Raw genomic sequence first — 24,740 nt, 5'->3', positions numbered from 1 at the left:
TGAAAAAGAGTTGAACAGAAACGGGGAAAACCAAGCAAAGCGGTCATGTTCAAAAACAAAACGGTAAGGGCTACGTGTAAATGTAGAAGAAACTATGAAGCTGTTTCTGTTCTTTTTTCCGGTCTGCTTGTTCGAGTCTGTTTATTCATGTTTAAATGTCGGAGCGTGAAATATGAGATGAAAATGACACTTTTCATTGAGTGCTTCTCCAACACTGCCTTGAATCCTTCGGGGTTGACAGACAGCTACAGTATATTACTGCATATTACTTTTGATATTTGTTTGAACATACACTAAAACAACAAAAGTGTGTCTCTAACTTATACCACTCATAGTTTATTACATTTACTAGATGTATTCTTCTTAAGACCGATACATCTCTAATATTAGGGAAATAAATTCAATTTCAAATAAATTATTACATTTCTCTAAACTCAAGTCTAATTGTGCAATTCTTATACAAAGTGAATGCAGATAGTTCTTCACTTGTGAAACATATTACTAGTCCTTGACATTTCATCTCTCCTTGGTTTGGGATCCAGCGACAGCATGACGCAGGTATATGTTGTATGTCTTTACTGTCCATTCATGTTTCACAATGTTTCCCACCCTGCTGGGCAGGAATAATCTCATCATTGCACAGGACCTCGGGTGTGAAGGAACGCTGGCGCACAAAACCACGGCAGCCTGTGGCGGCGCCGTGGAGGTCTGTACGTAAGAAACAGGAGGCACTCTGAGCCCTCAGTGACGTGGAAGGCAAGGCGTCCCACGCCCTACAGCAGCATCTCAACAGGACGGAGGAGGTTTGAAGGGAGGAAAAGGGAAGTAACAGAGTGGGGAACATATGGCTGTCCCGTCCAAAGGACCAGGCTTTTGGGTGGTGTTGGTAATTGGTGTTCTAGCTGCCTGGCAAGACAGGGTCAGAGACATGCCTCTGGATCTCCTGCTTCTCTGTGGGGGTCTCCAGGTGCTCAGGGAGGGAGGGGAAGCGCTGGCTGACACATAGTAGTCCAGGAAGCTCTCTGGCCCCTAAAAATTGAGCACGGGTGAGGTCCACAGAGGGCAGATGTGGTGGGTCGGCCTCCGGCGACATGGACATCGTGTCATCAGAGGCCACCGTGAGATGGATCCCACTGGACAAGGAGTCCTTGGATTTGTGATTGAAGTCAGAGTCTGGACTCTGGAAAGAGAGAGAAGGATATGGCATTTTGCCGGTTACACTTCTTGTTTTTTGATTCTTCACAGTTCATGTTGTTGGTACGCCCTCTGGCGTTTCGGAGAACAATGCAACGAAAAGCGGAGGCTACCAAGTATCAACAAAGCTCAAACAAAGCTTTAATTTACAAAGAAGAATTGCATGACGTCACTGGAATTACACTTATGAAGATCAAAAAATGAATGCTAACAGAGCAGCAAACGTTATAACTGTATGTACACTGAACACAACACCTGCAGGAGTGAGGCAGTGCTGTCGATCTGTACGGGCTGGATTGGAGAGACGGTGTGGATTGTGGGTGCTCCTGTGCTGTAAAGGGTAGTGGGGTGAGTGGGGTGAGGGCTGGGGGACACAGCGCTGTAGGCCGGAGGCACCGGAGCCATCTGCCTCTGGAGGAGCTGCAGGATCACATTGATGTCTGCTGTCATGCGCGTCTCCAGCCTTGGTAGAATAAAGAAAGACAACAGGGATTTATTTTCACAGTCAGAAAACACCCAACATAAATCTCTGCTGATGTTGATGTTTTGATGGTGGATGGAACGCGTCCTCCTCTTTTTACGAGTCCTCTCATCTGCTTTTTCAAAAACGTCCACTAGGTTCCTCTCTTGATCTCCCTACAGCACCTCTCTCTCCCTCACAGGCGTACATGAGAAATAACATCCGGTATTTAGGTCGGGATAAGAGAAGCACATACATGGCTGACTATACAGAGGATATTTCCGTCTCACCTTTGACCCTTTTATTATCTTTATTTGTGTTTCCCTTCCCCCTTCTCTCTCATACATGCATCACACATTAACACCATGCTGGGAATCAATATGCAAACACAGCAGGAGAGAAAGGCAGGCGCTTTCACAAACACAAATGTGACGTAAAAGTAAACATTGGCTATGATGATAAAAAAAACTCAACACCTGGCCATCAACTATCAGCAGGGGGGTATAGCTCAGTGGTAGAGCATTTGACTGCAGATCAAGAGGGCCCCGGTTCAAATCCGGATGCCCCCTCTTTATTTTAAGTCTCAAACACATACACATACTACTTTACACCACCTCACCGGTTTAACTGGGACTGCAGCAGCTCCAGTCTGGACTCCAGCTCACTGGGCCGATGTTCGGCGCAGGGTGACGGGTGGAAACTGGCCCTGGCTGAAGACTGTCGTCTCTGGCTGTCTCTGCGGTCTGGCCAGTAGCCGTACAGACCTGGCACGCTGATTGGGGCTGCTGCTGTGACGAAGAAGAACAATCCTCAGTAGAGATTTTTCATTTTTCAAACGCTATATTTTCTGTTTAGCAAAAATCATAAAACAGGTGGGAAAAAACAGGTGGGCTTGGAAAACCAGTCTGTTTACACTGTCTGGGCGGAGTTATCAGTGAGAACAATGCAGAGCAGCAGCTGTGAGCTAACCAGTGGGGCAAGCTCACATGCACTAATGCACTAACATGCACTAAAAGCACGTGCTGCCGTCCCGACTATGTCAACAAAGCAAGGTGAAGAGTGGATAACAACACACACAGAGGGAGAGTGACTTCACTCTCTGCTCAGGTTGACATTACTCCACTATCTCTTTACATAGCAAATAGTCGTTTGCTGCTATATTAATGCACTAAATGTTGTCTATTTCATAAGTAATATACTATAGTTGCAGCCACTTAAAAAAAGCTTTTCCAAAAATACACACATGTATTATCTTTCTATGCTTTGCAAAACAACATTCACTTTTTCCATTTTGGCTCAATATTTTATGGGTTAGGTTTTTTTTTTTTTTCAAATGTTACCAACTTCATCAAATGGCATTTACACGTCATCACTTTATTCAAAAAGAGGAGTCCCACATTTTTTTATAGATATTTGGCAATTTTTTCTCATTTCATTAAAGACATGATGTCCCCGACACGCCCGGAGAAGCATGGTGGCATGTGATGTCATCCTCAAAGTAGAGAAAGACATGTAGGAAATCTATGGCTTAGTAAACCTTATGAGGCCCGGGAAAGTGCTGAAGAGGACACAGATGGAATTGTGAAGTAAAAATGAATTTGGTACCCCTCGAAAATGTTTCAAGGCTCCATCGGGCCTATTAGAGACTACCCAGACATGACCTATGAAGGGCTTGTAGGTAGTCTTTACCTGAGTATGGTGGTCCTCCGAGGTCTACAGGCGGTCCCATCCCAGCCGAGGGTCCACTGTGAGGCAGGAGGTTGACCACTGCCGGGGGGTAGTCTCTGGTGTCACCCCTGGCGAGGCACAGCTCCCCTTTGCTATGTCCCATGGACTTCAGTTCCTCATCTCGCTCATCGCTCGACTGTGAACAGATGCTCGCGCTGCTGCAGAGGTCTTCCCAATGGGATTCTGCCATCGTGCCCTGGTGGTGGTTTGCCATTGGACAGGACTGATCGGGGTAAGAGTCTTCACGGTCCATGCCGTCTGTACAGACATTGTCACAGGACCGCCAGTATAAGACAATGTGGAGGTTAGTCAAAACAGAAACATGTGGAAGCGTGTTCGGCCTTGTCCGTCACTCACCTGGTCGGTTTCGGCGACGCAGGGAGCCTCTCCGATGCCTTGTCCGGCGGTAGCCACATTCAGAGTCCCTGCCCGGGGTTGGCTGCTGTATTATATCTGCCTGATACATATCAGCTTCAGTAATTCAAAACTACACACCGGATCTCATACTTAAAGGATATATGCATTCTTGGATTATTCTTACATCATTATGTATGATAAATCTAATAATCCACATTGAAGCAGCCAGGGATCCCCAAGAAAAAGAAAAACGCACCAGCACATAAACAATAGGCCCAGGTATAGCAGGTGTGTTACCAAAAGTCATTTTCTGAGTCGTTTAGGACAGAATATTTCTCAGAACATAGGGAGAGGGATACAACATAACACTGAGAAGAAATAGTCTAAGCAGGTACGACTAAGTGATGTCTTTTTTCTTTCACCGCTTTAAGGCACCCTGTGGAGTCTGTGACCCCTTGTGGTGCTAGAGCAATGTCTTGCTGCGCATGCTGTGCATAGAGGCAGTCAAGTGCCATAAATGGAGGAGATATGCCAGTAAAAGGATTAAAAAAACGATCACAAGCCGATACATTTCAAGGCAATTTTACAAATGTTTCATGAGGCAGGAAATTGATTTTGGCATCAATCTTAGTGTGAAATGTTAAATGTATTCACACCATGTTTGAGTATAACGTCAACTGCACAGTGTACCTATTTAAGGTCTTCATTCATTAATTCATAAAATGAGAACTGGTTAAAACTTGTTTTCTTCAGCCTTGAGGCAAAAACAAAAGCACAGATTATGCAAAAGGGATGAGGCCACTGTAAGGATGGTATTTCTACGTGTAACATCGCCCTCTGATGGCACTCACATCTCTCAGGTTGAAGGTGATCTCCAAGTTGTTCCAGAACACATCGGAGAAGTCGGGATACATGTCCAGCACTTCCAGCAGGTCGTCTCTCAGGATCTTGTGAAGATCGCAGTAGGTCAAAGCCCTGACGTCAGCGCTGGATTTACCTGGCCTCCCATACAGACTGATGGACTCACCAAAGATGTCGTTCTTTCCTATGGAAATCATGACAAAAGGAAAGAAGAGCACGGGGAAAAAGTGAGAGTAAATCAATAGATGTTTGACTAAGTGAGCAAGTCATTGCTAGTAACAGTGAAAATAGTTAACTGACAACATTGTGATGGATGAATCTGATCCAAAGCTAATGAAAAACAAAAGCACCAGAGTGACACTGATCCTCAACAGCACTGCTGCTCAAAACAAGTGAATGATCACAGCTGGGAAAGACATGACCTATGCAGCCTCGATTGCTGTGTGTGGGCCTATTGATGATCAATGCCACTGTGGAATGGAAGTGGAGCTGTGCCCAAACACCTCTGGCAACACAACACACAGAGAACACACACAGAGTGTGTGCGCGTGTTGTGAGTGTTTGGGGCAGTGTGAGTTGCGGCTGTGGCTTTGTCACAGAGAAGGTGGACTAAAAACAGACACAAAAAAGTGATAAAAGGGAGAAACAAATTACGATTTTTTTTTGCTATTTCAAGACTCTGGTTATTTGTAATGGGCATTGGTCATTATTATTGACATTTTCAAAGTGAAATGATTTATTGATTATTTAACTGACTGACTGATAATGAAAATAATAGATGGAAAAGGGACAAAGTAAGCAGAACCTCAACTGTAGCTTGCAGCTCACCTAGTATGGCCACCACCACATCGTCCCTGAGGATCTCTATAGAGCCTCTGGAAATGAAGTAGACAGCGGTGAGAATGTCCCCACTGTGGACCAGAGTGTCACCCGGTGGAGCGTGGGTGGTCTTGAATCGCATCGCCAAAGCCCGCAGGCAGCCTTTGTTGGCACCTCGAAAAGCTTTGCAGTTCTGTAGCAAGCTGCGGTTCAAATGGAGGCAGATGTCAGCCTGCAGACACTCAGGAAAACCCTTTAAAACCTGCAGGGCAACAGAGGGCATCGGGTAAATCTAGTGGAAATATTTCTCCATGATATTCGTATTTTTTTTTCCCTGTATCTGTTTGACCTGTATCTACAAAACCACTTCATCTAAAATGGGGAAATGCTAAATGAATCTGAAAGGTACATAATAAGGGAAATGTGGGGTGAGAGAAGGAGAGCAGATTGTGTCAGATTGATTCAGGCAGCGTACAAAGGACAGCGGCTCCCAGTGATTATCTGTTCACACATTGAATTGGCAGGCACTAATGCTGCGCTCTGACTGTGTAACGCTCCAGCGCTGTTCGCAGCTCAAGCCATTACAGCAATATGACGCACAGCATCGCTAAAATTACAGTCTCCCATTTGTTCAAGCTTCGTAAGAACACTCCTGTGTATTTAAAGTAAAAAGGGGGCACCCAGATTTGAACTGGGGACCTCTTGATCTGCAGTCAAATGCTCTACCACTGAGCTATACCCCCACACATGATGCTGAGTCACAGGTGATTATTTTCAAACACCTGCTGTGTTTGCATAGTGAGTATGTTGGTGATGCATTTAAGAGTGCCTGCATGTGCCCTCTAGAGGCAGGATGGCAAATCATTTCTAAAACCAAAATGTTAGCAAATGACAAACCTTTCTGTTATATTTCCCAGGTTTGACAGGTTGTGTGTGTGTGTGTGTGTGTGTAGATGATGTTTTAATGTTTCTATATGGTAGCTCGTCTGAATCCCTAAAACCTGTTTGAAGCAGAGGGGGGAAAAGCTGACTTTGATACAGGTTTGGGTCTGGGTCATAGAGTTCTGCAAGGAAGTATTTTTAAGGCCAGCCCCAAAATTAGTATTACACTGGTCCCCTCAACAAAAAGCAAATGGGATTTTTCCATTTCCATTGGATTTTGGAATATTGCAAAAAAAAAAACTCTGTAGCAAAACAACATTTTCTCACATTCTGTACAGCAAGCTAATCTTCAGAAACCAGCATGTTTTCTAATGATTTTGTCATAATATTTGTACCAGTTGAGTGGCAAGAACAGCAATCGTGATTATGAAGACCAAACATTCAATTGTAATAACAGAATGGACAGGGGGCACCCAGAGTTGAACTGGGGACCTCTTGATCTGCAGTTAAATGCTCTACCACTGAGCTATACCCCCACAGACAACACAGTGTTTTTCTGTTATAGAATATCGCAACAATTCCATCCCTTATACTGTCTAGGCAACCAATTTTCCAGCTAAATATTCCTTCCCAAACGTAAGTCTTTCGCCTCCTGTAAACTAGAGCAAGACCCTGTGTGTGTATGATCGATTTACAAGACTTACGGCGTTCATGTCGATGCCGTTGGTGTAGGACCAGGCATGTTGGAAGTACTCCTCCAGCCTCTGTCGCAGGCCTCCTGGGATCTGGTGGAAACGGATGAACTCTTTGACCCGCAGCATCTGGGTGTGATACCGGGCCGTGCCCGAGTACAGTCTCTGAATGATTGCCGACACGTTACCAAAGATACTGGCGTACATCAGAGCTGCATGGGACAGATGACAGAAATACTGTATGTTGGAGGAATTGATTATTAAGGATAAATGTTCAATTTTGAAAATAGCTATTTTACAAAACCAGGGTAACATGCAAAAGAAAATTCTGTATTTTAAATCAACATGCATTTAAACACAATATTGAAGGATGAAATTCAGCACCATCCGTCATACTTGCTTTTGACTAATATGTCAATGTATGGATGTTTCAATGAGTCGCCTTGTGAACACTAATAATGCTGTCCCATTGTAGTGTTAGTTCTGGTTCACATTCTGTCCCACCATAACAACACATTTGTGTTTAGAAACACAGAATGTCTGAATTATATTGCATGAAAACAATACGAAGACTAACTATTGCCACCATTGGTTGATCCAATCAAATCACGAACAAAAGATTCAGGATTCTAAACTTTGGTGACAAAGGTTTTCACACTGATTCTGTCTTTTATTTTTTGCACATGCCAATACTTAAAAAAATGAAAGCCGCTTTAGCCGCTAACTGTATTTTATTTGCTCCAGAGGCTGCTCTGATTTCTGACTCACTCCCACTCTACTCACAGCCAATGAGCATGACACAGATGGAGAAGATCTTCTCTGGGTTGGTGTTGGGGGAGACGTTCCCAAACCCCACACTGGTCAGGCTGCTGAAGGTGAAGTACAGGGCTGTAACATACTTGTCCTTGATGGAGGGGCCCGATGCTGGGTCACTATCATTGTACTGTTTACCGATCTGTTCAGCCAGGTTGTCCAGCCAGCCAATCTTCAATCCTCCGATGCGTGCAGAACTCGTGCGCTCCACGTTGCCGATGGCATACCAGATACAGGCCAGCCAATGAGCGATGAGGGCAAAGGTGCACATGAGGAGGAAAAGGACCGCAGCTCCATATTCTGAGTAGCGGTCCAACTTCCTGGCCACTCGTACCAACCTCAGCAGTCTGGCTGTTTTCAGTAATCCAATCAGAGTGGTTGTCTGAGGCTGGTGGAGAGAGAGTAGACTTCATGTTAGTGAAGCTCTTGTGCCACTGTAAAATGTGCTCAAACCAGTATCATTCATCACTGGGGTTCAAACACACTATTTGGCTGCAGATATTAAGTGTATTGATACTTAAATGGAAGCATGCAAGTAAGCGAACACCTAACTGACCTGAAATCGCCCACACCCCACCACGAACATGTTACAGTCTCAAAAATGATAACCAAAATCTTGCAAGTTCAGTCTGGGAAAAACTCCATAATCAACCAAACCCAAGATCTGAACGTTGGACAAATCAGTGAAGTCGCAAAGACGTTAAGACAACAAATTGATTCACTCTGTCTCAAAATTGTTGAGTGTTGCCAACAACTGGTTAGAGTTGTTGTATCAACAATGGTTTTGCAGAGTGTCTTAGTAGCCAAGATGTTACAGAGCGTGCCATCTAACTGCAATGTCCTGGGTTTGATTCCGGCCTTGGGTCCTTTGTTGCATGAATAGATTGAATATAAAAAGTAGATGTAGTCACTGTGACACCAACCATTGGTTTGTGGACTAACATTTTCAAGCCTTGATTTTGGCGTTTTTAGCTGTCGGCATCTTGGATTTCTGCAACCAGAGGTAAAGCGAGAGGGTGGAGCTAAGTACTGCCAAACGCTGAAAAAGACATTTAAGTCGACACAAAGTGTGACAATTAACTTTCATGAACTGAAAACACAGTGTGAAAACAATTTTTCTGCAACTGCATAACCTGTTTCTTGTTTCCAATTAATTCAATAACCGTTTTTCAAGTTTGCAATTCAGAAAACCGGTCAGTGGTGTTCTCGTCCAAAAAGGGGTTGATGTGTCAGCAAAGTAGAATACAACCCTCCATTGTTCAACCCACATTGAATGTTTCAAGGTCGATTCAATAGAGAGTCCTACCCACTCCGCTAGCCTCTGTTAGCATCTGCAACTCAAAGGGGTTCCTTGAGAGAATTTCTTTGGTCTCTCTGAAAAACTGAAACATACTGACTGGGTTTTCTCTCCTTATTATCTACTAATGCAAATGAGTTGAACTCCTTGTCATCTCTGCCATGATTTTATAGGGATACAGTGGAGATAGCTGGATTTGAGCTTGGTCATGTTGAGGAATAGACAGGCGTAACTGATAACATGACTAATGGCTGCATTCTATTTAGTTGGCTCACTGGCAAGAGCTACTGAGATGCATAAATAGAACACTCACTGATGTTATTTTCTACACGCACTTTTGTTTGACCTTTTGTCTGTATTTATCTTTTTCAGACATCGAACAAATTAAAATGTACGCTGATGTTGCGAGGCCGTTTTCTCCCCTTCTTTCTCACCTCCTCAGACCCGGTGCGGAATATGAGCAGATCGAAGGGGATGGCAGCCACAATGTCAATGAGGAACCAGCCCTTGAAGTAGTGCTGCGCGATGCGTCCTGGGTGGCTGACCACCTCGTCGTTGTGGTTGACGTAGGTGGTCCTGAAGTTGATGAGGATGTCCACGATGAACATGACATCCACCACCAGATCCACCACGTTGAGCGGGTTGCAGGTGTAGCCGCAAGTTCTCCTCCACTCTTCCTCCACCTCGTTGAGAAGGAAGGCGGCCGAGTACGGCGTGAAGACGGCGGTGTAGATGACCAGCAGCAGGATGACCCAGTCCCACACCGCTTTGAAGGGGCTGTAGTGAAGGATGGTCCATTTGTGGATGCGTGGGGCCTGGAGCTTGTACTCTGGCAGCACGTCAGCACCGAGGGACAACACCTAAAGAGAGACGGACAGGGTGGTGAGGATGTTATTGATAAGGGAGGTAGGACAGCGAATTCATGACTAGTGGCCCCATAATTCACCCTCCACTTTTATATTTTGGGTAAACAGCTTAGACTTGAAGACAAACAGGGCAGATACTGTTGTTTTCAATGGTTTAAAAACAATATGTTGTTTCTATTTTAGTAGTTCATCTCCTACACAAAACAGCCAACACTCACTTGAAAAAACTATAACTACAACATGTCTGACACTGCACTTGACATGAGAAAGATTTGATTTCATGATTAACTCCAGAATATTCACAGAATAAAGTCGCAGGGACTGTGTATGCAGAAATGATTGGCTGCTGCACACACTATGTTTTAATGCTTGTTTTGTGGCTTGACACTATATGCCAAAGCCAGTCAGGCTTTATTGTGTAACATTCTGTGTTTGAGAGGTAACTAACGACAGTCTCACAAAGATTCTCACCAGGAGAAAATGGCACAGCCCCTTAATGGCAACATGTCCACACTGCAACATTTTGAATGCAGCAAAAAGAAAAGTAAGAACTCCGGCAAGGCAAAAAAACATTAACACAAAGCCCCGTCCAGTGTTACCACCCCTCCCTGAGTGATTTGTCTAATTGCGTTAACAAGCAGACCAACACAAAAGTAAACAGAACACGAGTCATTAAAGCGATGAGTGTTACGACCCTACTGACCGGTACGACAACTAGGGCCTCCATGTCCACGTTCTCATCCTGGTGTCGGCCACAGCAGCAGAGGAGGAGGCTCCTCCAAACCCTCTGCAGCCCTACCTGCCTGCTCTTTAGTGGCCATCTTCTCTCTTGCATCACTTTCTTGCCCAAAAACCACAGACTTCTACAAAAACCACAAACTCATCTCTAACAGAGTCTCTGTGCAGCTCTATCCTCACTCCACAGGCACTTTAAAAAAATCTAATCGCTAACTGCTGTTTTTAAAGAGCCCACTGCAGCCTCACCTGCCACTGTTGCACCATGTGATCAACACTTTATTGAGACCATGTGACCTCTCCTACGAGTGTTCTGATCAATTGTGGACCAAAATAAGTGCTGGCATCGATTGGGAGCCATGCAGAGGAGTGACTTTAGCTCATTCTGAAAGGTTAGGTCATTGCTGGTGTAAAAATGCTCTACTCCAACAAATTGAATATTTCTGATGGCCCGCTGCTGACACTCATATTGACACTAGCTTACTAACCCATGTTAAGAAATACTCTTTGTGCATTGTTGTCTTTCCATTTCCTCACAAACCCTCCAGTGTTTTGACGCTTATTTGCATTTTTGCCTGACAAAAGAAGCGGTGTGAAAAACTAAACTCACATAGGGAACACGAGGAAAGTCTAACATAGTATCGTCTATTTAGACTCTAGTTCTTCTTTCCACTTTCCCAGCTTAGATGACAACAGCGGTCAGACATACTAAAAGTACATTTCCTCTTAAGGACAAAGCGCTACATTAAAAAAGTTACTGAATGTTCATGGCCATATTTGGTAAACCAAAAAAAAACCAGAGGGGAACTGAAGTTCGATCTCGGAATAACCAAGGCTTGTACAGTTTCCCTTTACAGCATGCAGTGGCATCAATGACAGCGGGATGATGGCTTCTGCTCTTGCTCCATAAATCATTTTTTATTAATGACCAATAGACAGCGCACAGTGTTAGGAAACAAGGTGGGAAACCTCACAGGATTCACTGAACACAACAACCTCTGGCACTCCTTTGTGTGTCAGCAAATGACCACAGCAGCTGAACAGATGTGAAAAGACAACACAGCAATGACAACGTAAACACACGAGCAAAAGTTCACTCATCCAAGAAATGTTAAGTTATTGATGTTGGGCACAGCTCGAATGCATAATGAGGACCAGAGAACAACTGCCACCGCCAGTTGGCACGCAACAGCTCTGTGTCATTACTCTGACTTTATAATTAACATAGAAAGAGTTCACTGTTAATACATTTGATCACATGTGTTTGATTGAGAAGGCAGTTGAGGTGTAAAATACAAAAGAAGCTTAAAGACTGAACAGGATATATATCACAAAAGCCAGTGTGATAATACTAAATATTGTGGATTGACAGACTGTGGATTGTAGGTCATCTGCTATGAAAACCAGAAAATACTACTTATATCCTTTTGAATAAAGTCACAAAGCAAAGTGCAAAATCTGTAACAACTAATTTTACTTAATTGTCTTCTTGCAAAATGTCCTCATGCTTGTCTTATTTCACTCTAAACATAAACACACAAACCAACTGCTGCACTTAAAACACCCTCTCCGTAAACCTAAAACAGGTGCAACTCAAAAGCAAAATGTTATAAAAGCTGCAAGACTAAATTGGTGACTTGTCACAAATAGACAGGCAATACCTTGTCATAGCCAGGCGACATGGCATCAGCTTAACATGGATAAAGCTGATGTTGTTCACCTGTGGCGCTACAGAAGGTAAGCACGAAGGGTGAGGTGGAGGATGACGGGAGGGAGCAAGAGGAGGGAAAGGGACAACAAATAAACAGGGAAGTTGAGCGTGAGAGACCCAGTAAGGCTGAGGTACTCACAGGCTGAAGTTTGTGCTTGAAGCTCATGCTGAAGGGCACCACGGGGTAAACAGCTAGAGAAGAGAGTGCAAGAGAGAGAGAGAGGGGGAGGAAACCCCTATCCATCCATCTGTATCCCGCTCCCTCCTGCTCTCTCCTCCCTCCCTGTAGCCCAGCCCTCACCGTGGGATCCTCCTTCAAACATGAACAAATGATCCTGTGGCGAATGACAGCATCCTCCTCCTCAACTGGTGCTCAACAAGCAATAACTGGGAAAAGCCAAAGTAGCTTTCCTCCAGCATTCCACTGGATACACTCCCCTGTTGATATAGGCAGCCTGATTTAGCTCCTTGAGAAATAATTCTGGAAATATTTCTGTATTTACATGCAATGTGTTACCACCACGTCTACTTATTTGTGTATTTGTTCTGAGCCCATGTGATGTTTTATAAGTTACAAATAGTCATTAAAATATAGTATCTTTTAAGTCAATATGGCCATGGCTAATTCATTAACTGATTGTACTTAAAGAAGCCAGAAACAACCTCATATTTCACTCTGAAGGAGGCAAAGTGGCCAGAAATGTTTGGGGGAATTCCCACAGTATATTGGAGGACAGTATTGTATCCTCTTATATTTTGATAAACGTGTGCTTGATGGCTGCTCTTGAACAATGAGTTTGATCACTGAGCATGTTAAGATCATAATACTTCATTGTGAGTATACACCCGTGTTAACACGTGCACTTCAAGTTCTATTTAATTCAAACTGAATCTCCACAGTCTCCTGCTGTGAGCTCATTCAAAGCCAGGGGGCACCACACACACAGCAGTAACAGTGTGCCGGGTGCTTTTCTACAATCTTTTACAAGCTACAGTCTAGTCCATCACACTGTGTGTTTCATGTTATGCAGACAAATCAATATGAACAAAGATCGATGACAACCTTCATTTCCCTTTTTGTAAGGTGCCAATCGAAATCCAATTAGAAAGGCGCTATCATGAACAATATTATTGTATAACGGCACAGAACACAAAGTAAAGGCAATGTTTGCATATAGATTTAGTAACATGTAAACAACATATTAATTCTTTAGGCAAAATTGCACTTGGCGGGGTTATTGATCACCGCCACCGTTAGTGCTCACATGACAGCAGCAGCTTTGCTGTGACCTGAAAGCCGAGCTTCAGGGCTTCACATTCGTCTGTCACCCCACGACTCTGATACCCCCGTGGGTCAAGCTGTTAAAACCGGACAAGAACTCAGACTGACACCAGCATGAAGACGGCTAGAGGGGACTGCAGTCGCTGGTTTGACAGAAGCGCAGAGAGCATGCGTGCTGTCCTCCGCTTCCATTAGCTCCAGAGGCCAAGGTCACCGGCATCAGCGTCAAGCCACCAAGTGCCGCTCAATAGCCTCACAGCCGTCACCCTTTTTACTCGCTTTCATAACTACATCTCACCAGAACCTCTCTCTGCTCTCACAGACTGTCTGTGAAGCATCCGCACACACACTCCCACACAATCAACAGGGAGTCCCCCCCCCGTTCTCCAAGCTGCTAGTTACCGTCTATACGTTGGGCTACATACAGATACAGCAGTACTGAGAATAACTATCACTAACTAACAATCAAGGACATTTTAAGCACCACATTTTAAAACAAATGCTTGTTTTGCTACCTTCTTAATAAAAAAAGTAAAACAATAGAGCTCTCATCCGCTGAAAATCCAAAGACCTTCAGTAAATATAGTGTTCGACAGCTGAAACTCCAAAGCATAACCTAATGCAAAAGGATTTACACAGTATCAATCCAAAACACATCACAAGATGAAATATCTTTAACTGTGAGCGGATAATTAATCATTTTTAATGCAACTAAATCCTTTTAAATGTCCAAGAAGTAATATCACAAAATGAGGGAGATTCATAAATCGCCACAAGATACTTCATTTATACAATATTTTTAAATCAGCTACTGAAACAAGTTGTATGCACTGGAAACAAGTGAACAAATACCTCAGCCCCCTGTTTTTACCAAAAAGCAAGATTTAAAGACACATTTCTGGAAGATGAAGACGTCCCGCGTGCGGTCTGTCAACAGGAGACATACCAGTGACAGAGAGCTGCAACACGTCTACCTTCCAACAGAAACATAAAGAGTAGAAAACCCCTTATTGACACTCCACTCCACTGACACACTCACACAGAGAAACACTCTTTTATCCAAACTTGTACATGACGTCAGCGGAGTGCAGATAACAACTCAAGTGTTCTGCCAGACATTCAAGGAGCCCGTCTGTTCCTCCTGTCAGGTTTTTCCAGGGCCACAGAAGCCACGTTGCTTCCACATTGTGTAGCCGGCTGTTGATACCACTCTCTCCCCCCCCTGGTGTGAAGAAGTGACATCTCACCACCACCAAGGCAGCAGCAGTTGCATAGGGTAATAGCGCTGCACAAAAAAACATGCAAATGTGGCACTGATTAATGATAAATTGATGTGCTATCGGAAGCAATGCAAATCTAAGGCCTATGTTGTGTGTTGTGGTGGTTTGTCAGTGTAAAGATGTTTCCTAAATGTACCTCCTTAAATGCAGAACTGTACAAAGAAAAGGCAAGAAAAAGCCTAATGCAGTTGTGAAACCAGAAAGCATTCAGAGAACTCAGACCTATATTATATTTATATTATCGCCAATTTCTGAGACAACTTTCTCTCCACTGAATTTCTGAGGTAAATCTTGTGGTTCGTATCACACATTATTTATCGAACGCTTCAGTTAAACGTTACTTTACAGAGTCAGATTTAATAGTAATATAAGATAGGAAAGTGTGGTTTAACAAGACAATGTGTAGTATTGTCTAGACATTTAACTCAAGGACTTTTGCCCTGCTCTTCATTATTTCATTATCTCCAATTACCGTAGTTTAACATTCAGATGGGGACCATTCTTCACAATGAAGTCCAATTTTTTAAAAGCAGGAACTTAACTCGTCTTTCAGTGTTTTTCCATTGAGGTGCTTCTTGCGCTGCTGCATGTGAGGTAACATTGTGCCAAAATGTGAACAGACACACCCGCGGTGTGACGACAGGTGGCTGATCAGAGTGTTGTGCTGCTGGAGCCGTAGATGTCACACCTCAGGTGAGATCATTCTCTCACACTTTCACTCCGCGACTGCAGACGTGTTTTTTGCATCTTCAGTGAGCCAGAAGCAATAAACATTTTTAAAACATCTTTATCTGAAGTGTCCATGTGAAGAGACAACGACTGGATGTGAGATTAGCCACAAAAATGGCCATACAAGCTGCGCTTGACAGGATGACGGGAGGAGTAATATGATGTGATAAATATAATTTATTTTTCCGATGAGAGTTAAACATATTTACGTTCAGGCCAAAAAAAGCAGACAAAGCTGTTGTGAAACCTTTAAATATGAGGCTCAACTGGACTCAAAAAAGATAATGTCATCCAATAATTTTCAAGGAAAACGATCAGCCTCTTCTGTGTCATCATAATCGAACAAAATTACTAATTACAATGAGTGCATAAGTAAAACAATGTTAATTTGTAAATGAAAAAAGGTAAAGCAACCAACAATGTCAGAGTATTTTCTCTTTTTTCACTGAGATGTTGAAGGACTCGTCTTACCTGAGTGACGTGAGTGACCTTCTCAGTGACATTCTGTGCCCGGTCTTTAATCTTGCTGGGTGCAATGATTTCAATCTCAGTGGGCGAAGGCGGTCTCAACCGGTCCGAGCTGAAGGAGAGAGTAACCTGAGGGATGCGGCCGATGGTCCGATGTCTCATCAGGTCTGAGTCCGACGTAGAGTTCAGAGCGCTCGGCTTCAGATCTACGGCGGAGAGCGGCAACAACAACAGTTAAGATTCACAAGCAGATTGTGGAAAACTATGAATTATGGTGAGACGAGAAACAGAAAACGAATACCTGAAAATGTGATCGAATTATGAGGTTTTTTTTAATTCACATTGATGTACTTCTAAATGAAGTGTCCAGGTTTAAAGGTCAAATCCTGACCAAATGTTAAAAGAGATGTTACAGTGAAAATGTTTTAGAAACTAAATGTTTTTGTTCATCCACTATTTCTTTCCCTCAACAGGCGAATCAGGACAGACTGCATTTCCCCTCAGCCTCAAAGACTGAGATGGACGTACAAATGTGATGAAATGAAAGAAAATGTGACGGACAGATTGAGAGTATGATTGGAACCTGCACAAAAATGATAGTTTGCTCACAAAAGACTTCCCCTGAGAAGAAGAAGACGATATATCTGTGCAGTAGTGTTCAATTGGACCACAAATGGACCACAAACCCACACAGAATCAGACAAACAATCACACACACACACACACACACACACACACAGTGACAGAGTGATTGATTTGTCAGGTGGCTGCATACGCTCAGAGCAATGCTCTCCTTGTTATGGAAGATGGAGTTCTGTGATTTTTGCAGCTTCTACATCAATTTCATCATATCTGGTCGGCTACATCTTTCCTTTTATATCAAAATGTTCAGTATTGTAACAAATACTATACCAAGGCCATGGTAAATACTCCTTTCTGATTGGCTGTCAGGTGTGTTAAGATCATATAACAGAATAACTTGTGGTGCCGTCAGACTTATCACTATTGCGTCCCTCTCTTCCTGTGGTCGCTCTACTTTCGCTATCTAATAAAGGCAAAAGAAGCCCAAATATAAAATATAATATGACAAGTCAAACTGTTTTAGTCAACATTTTAGCCAACATTCTGTGCAAACTATAGTAAATTGCAGGTATTAATCGCAACAATAGTCACGCTTCTTTGAGCAGGAATGGGTTAAACTGACCAAAAAAACAAACAAATTACACATTTTTAATATAAGCAATTGTTTTCCTTTAACCTTCATAAGTGGCCTTGGTAAAATAATTGATAATGTACTCTGAGGTGTCCCTACGTAGAATATAATGGACTCATTGGAGGAAGGGAACCCCTCTTCTGCCTTCATAATTCAATACTGACAAATCTCTTGGAGAAAAGTATCAGTTTTGGTAAACTACAATGATTTTCAAAGTTGAGTGAGTCAAACCTTCGGTTACAAATACAGAAATGCTCTCAGCGTCCCAGTCAGACACTCACTGCTGTTGGTTTGGACGTCCACAGGTCGACTGCTCCATTCTGCCCTCATGCCATCAATGTCGTCCAGTGACGAGGCGCGTCGAAGGCTGCGGACGCTGTCCCGAGAACAGCTCCGAGGTAGCGGGCCCATGAGGAAGGCGTTGCTGGGGTCCAGGCGGTCTGTCAGCAGGGAACGCCGCTTGGTGGAGGACTGGGCTGCAAGGGATGGAGGATCAAGGTCCTGTTCTATCAGGGCTTCGGTCTCAGACTGCATGCAGCTCTCCTTGGATGGGATACGAAACTCTTTGAGCGGGACTTCCTCGCTGTTTGGCTGGCAAGGGCAGAGAGCAGAAAGCCTTGTCTGAGGTGTACAGAAATAATAATTTAATTTCCAAAAAAATAAATTGATTATCTTTCAACAGTTACAGCATTTCAAACTGAAATTGTGTTGTGTTTTACAAATCAGGTATGGATAGTGTCAGGAAATAGTTTCACACAAGAAGTGACTCATCAAAACATGAAAGAACTCTAAACAACAGTAAGATTAACTCAACAATGGTAGATTTTCTCCCCCTCAGTTTTCCCATTGGGATCCTTTGGGAAGAGCAATCAATCCTTGAATTTCAAATAATTCTCGCTGCTAAATGTCAAACTGGGACAAAGCCTGCACCAAAAGAGTTTGTCGTGAATGTACTACAGCAGAATGCAAGACATACACGCCAGCGTACCGCATTGTATTATCTCCTGTGGTGTGTTGTGAATGTGTGACCTCACCTGCAGGTAGTCCACTACCACTCCTTCAAACTGATCTTTGGACAGTGAAGGTTGTCGCATGGACCGCAGCACCGGTAGCCTCATCTTCAACCTGCGATTCTGACCTGACGGGGAAAGTCTGTGTTCAGCTCAGCTGTTAACAAAACTCCAATGTTATCTACTACAAATCATGTTCACATACAATCGTTTTTTGTAAGTTATAAGTGAAATGTTAAAGAGTTTACAGTATATCAATCCTTTGGCAACTCTCTGCTTGAGGCCTGACGTCTTGAGAGAAGGATCAATCAGCTCCTGGAAGTCGAGGATGAACATGATCACAAGACTTTCTTCGTTTTTTACGGGGACAACGTCTACCAGGCATGGTCTACAGGTTCCTATAGACACAGAGAGAGAGACAGTTCAATAGGAAATCAGGGGGCACTCGGACTTGAACCGGGGACCGCTATACCCCCCCCTCAACAAGAGAAAATAGCAACCATCTGATTTGCCCCATTACGCTTCACTACACTTGCTAAAAATGGCTAAATGAGCAACACATCCGTCAGGATAAACTTCACTCTGCAATCAGCGTGGTCTAAAAATACACACAATTCAGTCCTATTCACACATCCAATCTGAATCACATTGTATCCACTTGTTCGCAGTTTTTGTTCTACCTGTTCAGTCTGGAAGCACAGTAGGAAGCAGGAGACAAAGGAAATAGATGCTTAGTGGATTTGAGCCCGCATGCTGATTACATTTCCATGACAACAGCGCTCTAGACTGCATGCCCCATGCCCAAATGTCCAAAGTAGCAAAATACATAATGTGTTGTGTGTGTGTGTGTGTGTGTGTATCTGTGTATGTGAGGAGACAGTGAATGGGTTGATGACAGTAATCGTCCTGAGCCTGGAGTGTTTGCGTGCCTCTATCCTCGTGTTTCTGTAACTCTGTGTGATAAAACGGTGAGGGAGGAATTGAACGGATGGTCTGGTTAGTCTGGAACTAGTGGCATTAAGATGAAGTCAGAGAGTGAAGAGGAAATGGAGCTTTGAGAGGAGGGAGCGTTCAGTAAAATGCCACTGATACCAAGTTTAAACGTCCGTCTCGCTCTGTTATTTCTGCTATGATATTTTTACTCTGCTCTCTCATTACGCTTTTAATTGCACCATCTCTAGGTCTCTACACTGTTCATTCCTTCATGCTTCCCTAACTGTGATAATTATATTTCTGCTTGCAAAAATTAAGTTTTGCACAAAAGTATAAGTGGAGGATGTGGAAAAAAAGCAGAAAAAACGTTTGTTGAGGTGGGAGGGTAGCAGGGATTAAGGGTGTACCAGAAAAACCAATATGGCAGAACAGGTAAGTCTAAATAAATGTGCACCCATCGGAGAATGATTGAAGTGATTGGAGTTCGTGTGTGTGAACGTGCCTGCCTGGTTTTGCGGAGGAGGCAACTGTGCAATCAGTGGCGAGAACACGCAACGCGATTTAAAGCCTCATGATGACTGATTTTTAATTATTAAGGAGAGTCTGCAAGGTCTGAAAGAAAAACATGGCAGGTCACCGTGAATTGTCTCCTCACATGGTGGCGAGAGATTATCTTATTTCTTCCTGATGAATCGTGATTTCCATGTTTGATTTTTTATGAGAAAATTTAAATGTGATTTTAACGGAAATGGGAGGGGCAATACCTGCAATACCTTATTGAGTTAGTTAGGATTTTAAAAGCTTTCTGCATGTTCCTAGAATAACACGGATAGTCTTGTTGGTGATATTACTTGTTGTATGAGAAGTAATATCAATTATTTATTGAAACAAATTAACTGGTCTAACAATTTTGTGTTTTTAAGAGATGTTAGCTGTTGTAAATTTTTGTTTCATCACTTTGTATAAGCTAAATCCTAAAATGTTTACATAGAGCACAGGAGCAAACAATCTGCTGCACACAGCTTAATATGAATTTTCTCCATCAGAAATGAAGCTCAGTGACTGCCAAACTGACAAAATAGGAGCAAATTACTAAATGAAAGTTAGGGTAAAAGTCTGGAATCTGTCCAATTAGGTTTCTTGTAAGAAGATGGAGTGTCAAACAGTGGAACATGAGGATGAATTTTATGATTAACTGTTTACATAACAACCAAGCTGTCCACTAGGCCAGGTATCTGAGGTTGCAAGCACTTCTCTCCTCCGGTGTCTTACCTTCCTTATCGTAGTAGAGGATCTCCACCTTGAGCTCCTCTGAGCCAAGCAGGGCCTGAGCTAGTTGGGCCAGGGCGCTCTTCATGGTGCCGGGCCCCACCAAGAACTGGCAGGTACAGGGCTGCTGCATGATCTCTGCCCTGGCGAAACCAAACATCTCGCAGAAGCCTTCGTTGCAGTAGATGATGCCACAGTTTGTCGTCTGGGCGTTGGCAATTAGAAACTTGCGATCTGAAGGGAGGAGGAAACGTTAGCGTCATATTCCTGTTTAAAAAGGCAATAAATCTATGTGGAGGTATAGTGACTGTGGGTTTAAGTCAATTCAGATACAGCTAACAGTTAACACTGTGAGGAATGAAAGACTTAAAGAAAAGCTACCAAAATACTGAAAGTATTGTTGAGTATTCAGAGTAGTTTACACATTGTTAGAAGGTGCTTTACTAAAAGGCGTTTCCCATAATATAAAGAGAAAGAAAGTCTGCTATACTGCCCTCAAAGTCAGAGAGCTGACTAAATAAAGAAAATGCAGTTCAAGGAATGAAGCTTACTTTGCTATGCTAGCTAGCAATCTTTTAGCAGGACAAGTTTGGCTAACGTTAGCCGCTGTTACTTTTTGTAATGGTTGGATTTAGCTGCTGCTTCATTTATATAAATACTGAACATCTTTGGATTGTGAAAAGTCATTTTTTTCAGTTACAGGAGGAAACAGGATTAAAGAGTAAGGGGATTTAGTTTTAGCTAAGGCTAGCTGGCACTCACAGCAGCTAGCTTTCATTTCAGCTTCACGTGTTAGCTCTCTTTTGGAGCTTTGCAATCGTGGCTGTTATAACATTACCATGCACTTCTAGGGCCTAATAACATTTCATTTGGTAAAACAACCATTACAATTCGACATTTAATTTAATTCTACTGACTGTTTTTTAAGTGATTAGATACTAAAACATTCTTTACAATATTATAATACAAATGCACTTAGAGTGTAAAGAACATGGTGTTTAAACTCCACTGCATGATCTCCACTCGACAATCAACCCAAGTGGAGCTAATGAAGTCCACCTCTCCATGGTGCTAATGTTATTAACGTCACAATTTATCCTCAGGGACTGAGGAAAAGCAGGTGGGCACTTAACATAAGAGCCTCTGTGGCTCGGTCACACCTGCTGTCACATAGTTTATGGGAATACAGGTTGTTGACGTTTATCAGGATTAGCCTGTAAGATTTTACCTGACATTTTTTTAAATTAAACTTGAATAATGCAGCTGTTTCTAATAAGTATGTGCCCGTATAATAATGCTGCTAGACGAGGGTATTATCTTTTTATTATGATGGATTGTTTCTATGTTCTCGTCTCTATTCATACTGCCAGTGGTGGAGGGAGTATGCCTTTACTCAAGTAAAAATACAAATACCACACCATAGAAATACTTTGTTACAAGTAACAGCCCTGCAATGACAAGGTTGCTGAAGTATATCATCATGAAAATGTACTTAAAGTCATAAAATTACTCAATGTACAATAATACCCCATGTGTATGTTCATAACTGTATCATGAGATTTTTATGACTCATGCACTAATGTAAAAGCAGAATTTTACTGCTATGGTTGCTTGAAGTGGAGCTGTACTTTTATATATGGTTTTATATACTGTTGTCATAGTCTAATTTATAAAAAGACAATAATTTATACGCTCTTTGTAGACTAAATCTTAATTTGTCAAGTAACTATAATTTTAGTGAAGTAGAAAGTAGCCTCTGAGATGTAATGGAGTACAGAGTACAGAGTGGTATGAAAAGAAAAGATTCAGGTAAAGCACTATAGTCCACCTAGAATTTGAGTAAATGTACTCAATTAGATTTCACTACTGGATACTGTGTACATTCACCGTTTTAGTTTTACATGCTTTGGGATGTTTTTACTTTATCTATATGATCTTTGCTTTGAGGCTATAGCAGTGTTTCCACATATATGGAATTTATTTAAGAAGTCCACCCAAATATATCTGCCCCGACCCCACATGCGTATTAATTATCTTGCTTTCAATACGCAATATACATTAAAAAACATACAATAGGCTGATAAAATACAACGCATTGCTCAAGATTTGGGCAGCTTGTCATGTTTCAGATGTCCAGGAGTTGTTAGCAGTTCCACCAAAAAAATATTTCTCCTCTGAACTTCTCAAATATTTTTAAATTTGGGGCCCAAACAGACGAAACTCTCCAGTATTTCATAAAAGAAGCAAAGATCAGAGAAAAGTTTGAAAAATTAAACAAATTTGTGTCGCAGAATTTGTCTGTCATGTACATTTAGCTCATTCTTTTACTTGAGTATAATGCAGGAATTTTACTTGTCATGGTGTATTTTTACATTGTTGTATTGATACCTGCATATTCCTTCCACCACTGGAAACTGGACCATAGTAATGTTTTTCTTTCTGCGATGTCAAACCTTTGAGTATTAACTGCAAGTTATTCATTATTCAGAAAAAAAAATACACGTAATAGCAGCCTATAGTTCCATGCTCATACCATCCAGTCCCTGTCATTGATGGTTGTAATGTACGCAGCATCAGCAACCATGAAAGTGAAGCAGGACAGTTTAGTTCAAAGGTTGCTAATGGAGGAGTTCAGTGAGCTGAATGAAGAGGACATCCTCTGACTGGCCCTTTTATTATCCTCCGGTGGAACTGGGTTAAACAACTCTTCCCTGTCTGCTGCCCGAACAGATGAGTGGAGGGGACTCTCTCCTAAGTCCCTCTCTTTAAAGTAAATGGACGAGCTCCTCTGGAGGAAAGCACATCCCGTCCAAAGTCTTTAGGCTCAAAGGGGAAACACTGATCGTCACACCGTTGCTTAGCAGCAACACGGTGGCACGTGCACTCACCTGGTCAGGCACGTGCATGTGGCTGCGTGTGCACATTATACACTTAGTGACATACAGTAGAGGCGTTACATAATAGAGGTTTCAGAGATTCAAGTGTTATTACCGCCAGATTGAATCACACTAAAACTGAGAGCAACTATTTCTCCATGTTTGGTCCGTATCTGATCAGCATGTCAGGGTTAGTGGTCCATAGAGTTAGGCCTACAAGGGAAAACTGACTTTATAAGTAGACTGAAAATATTGTTTTGTAGCATTTCTAAACAATAAAGTACATGAACAAAGATGTAACTTGCTGATGTGTGATGTACAAAAGCTTTAGGTAAAACAGAGATAAAAGATGAATAAATAAATAACCCTATGGGTTAAAAGAAGATATCAAATCCAACATGAATGTTTTATCACAGGGACAAAAAGATGTGTGAGCGCTGGTCTCGCTTCAGTGGAACATGTGAGCTAATGGAACATTATATTAGACATCAGGTGAGCAAACATCTCTGATACAAATTAGATAAGACTTTTCAATGCAACATTAAAAGCCTGTCCGTCTGCCACCTGTTCAAGAGTCTAAATTCATATGACAAATAAAGGATATAGGCTGTAGCCCTGTTGTAACAGACAACATGGTGTGGCTAACATTTACCCATATTGTTTATCACTGTGATCAAAATGGTGTTACATCCAGCAGCTGTTCCATTCACAACCATGCTTTATTTTAATAATCACATAAATATGCATGTTGTGATGGCACACTGCTCCTTCTGATGATAACCATTTCCTGTCAGAAATCCTTTTTTTCTTCCATTCAGGGACTGAGAACATTATTACCTCACAGTACCGTAATGGAGGGCAAACACTTCTTCTTTTTTAACGCACTTTCTTTGCTCTTATAATCGCTATCTGGAGGGCCAACTGCGTGCCCACACTTCGACAGCACCTCATGGTGAAAACTTCATTATATCATGTGCACTTACTTTGCTCGTCGAATTTCCTGATGATAGTGTCCAGGTAGGTGTTCTGGAGCGCAACATGACCGCGTCTCACAGGCATTTTGGTGCTGAGAGAAAAGACTTCTCCGACACATGAACCTTACTAGTTTAAAAAATTTAAAAAATTTAAAAAAAATTAAGAAAATAGAATTTGAATTGCCAAAAAATCAGCTTCCACTTGGAGGACGAGCGTCAAAGGGAGGGTTTGGTTTCTCTCGGAGGCTGCAGATGATGGTGGTGAGAGCCGGAGGAGGGTGATGGAGAGAG

General features: G+C 42.5%; 1 protein-coding gene and 3 non-coding genes across 4 annotated transcripts; 1 reads left to right on the top strand and 3 right to left on the bottom strand.

The window, feature by feature from the left end:
* Positions 1–898: 898 nt before the first annotated feature.
* kcnh6a (potassium voltage-gated channel, subfamily H (eag-related), member 6a) lies at positions 899–24,740 on the bottom strand. Its single transcript, XM_076080110.1, has 16 exons — positions 24,459–24,740; positions 20,603–20,833; positions 18,646–18,795; positions 18,422–18,525; positions 17,669–17,978; positions 16,178–16,380; positions 9,538–9,963; positions 7,777–8,194; positions 7,006–7,205; positions 5,429–5,681; positions 4,591–4,784; positions 3,740–3,839; positions 3,344–3,640; positions 2,274–2,442; positions 1,450–1,657; positions 899–1,180 (listed from the first exon to the last, which is right to left on the bottom strand). The coding sequence occupies exons 1-16, from the start codon at positions 24,532–24,534 to the stop codon at positions 899–901; spliced, it is 3,621 nt and encodes a 1,206-aa protein (XP_075936225.1). The 5' UTR covers positions 24,535–24,740.
* On the top strand, positions 2,152–2,223 carry trnac-gca (transfer RNA cysteine (anticodon GCA)). The gene has a single exon. It is a non-coding gene; the product is annotated as a tRNA-Cys (tRNA).
* Positions 6,091–6,162, bottom strand: trnac-gca (transfer RNA cysteine (anticodon GCA)). Its single transcript has one exon. It is a non-coding gene; the product is annotated as a tRNA-Cys (tRNA).
* trnac-gca (transfer RNA cysteine (anticodon GCA)) lies at positions 6,766–6,837 on the bottom strand. The gene has a single exon. It is a non-coding gene; the product is annotated as a tRNA-Cys (tRNA).

This window comes from Anarhichas minor, unplaced genomic scaffold (assembly GCF_050575085.1).
Source record: "Anarhichas minor isolate MPS153535 unplaced genomic scaffold, ASM5057508v1 ptg000007l, whole genome shotgun sequence".
Lineage (NCBI taxonomy): Eukaryota > Metazoa > Chordata > Actinopteri > Perciformes > Anarhichadidae > Anarhichas > Anarhichas minor.
Note: the sequence above shows the minus strand (reverse complement) of the source record. Positions and strands in the feature narration are given on the sequence as shown.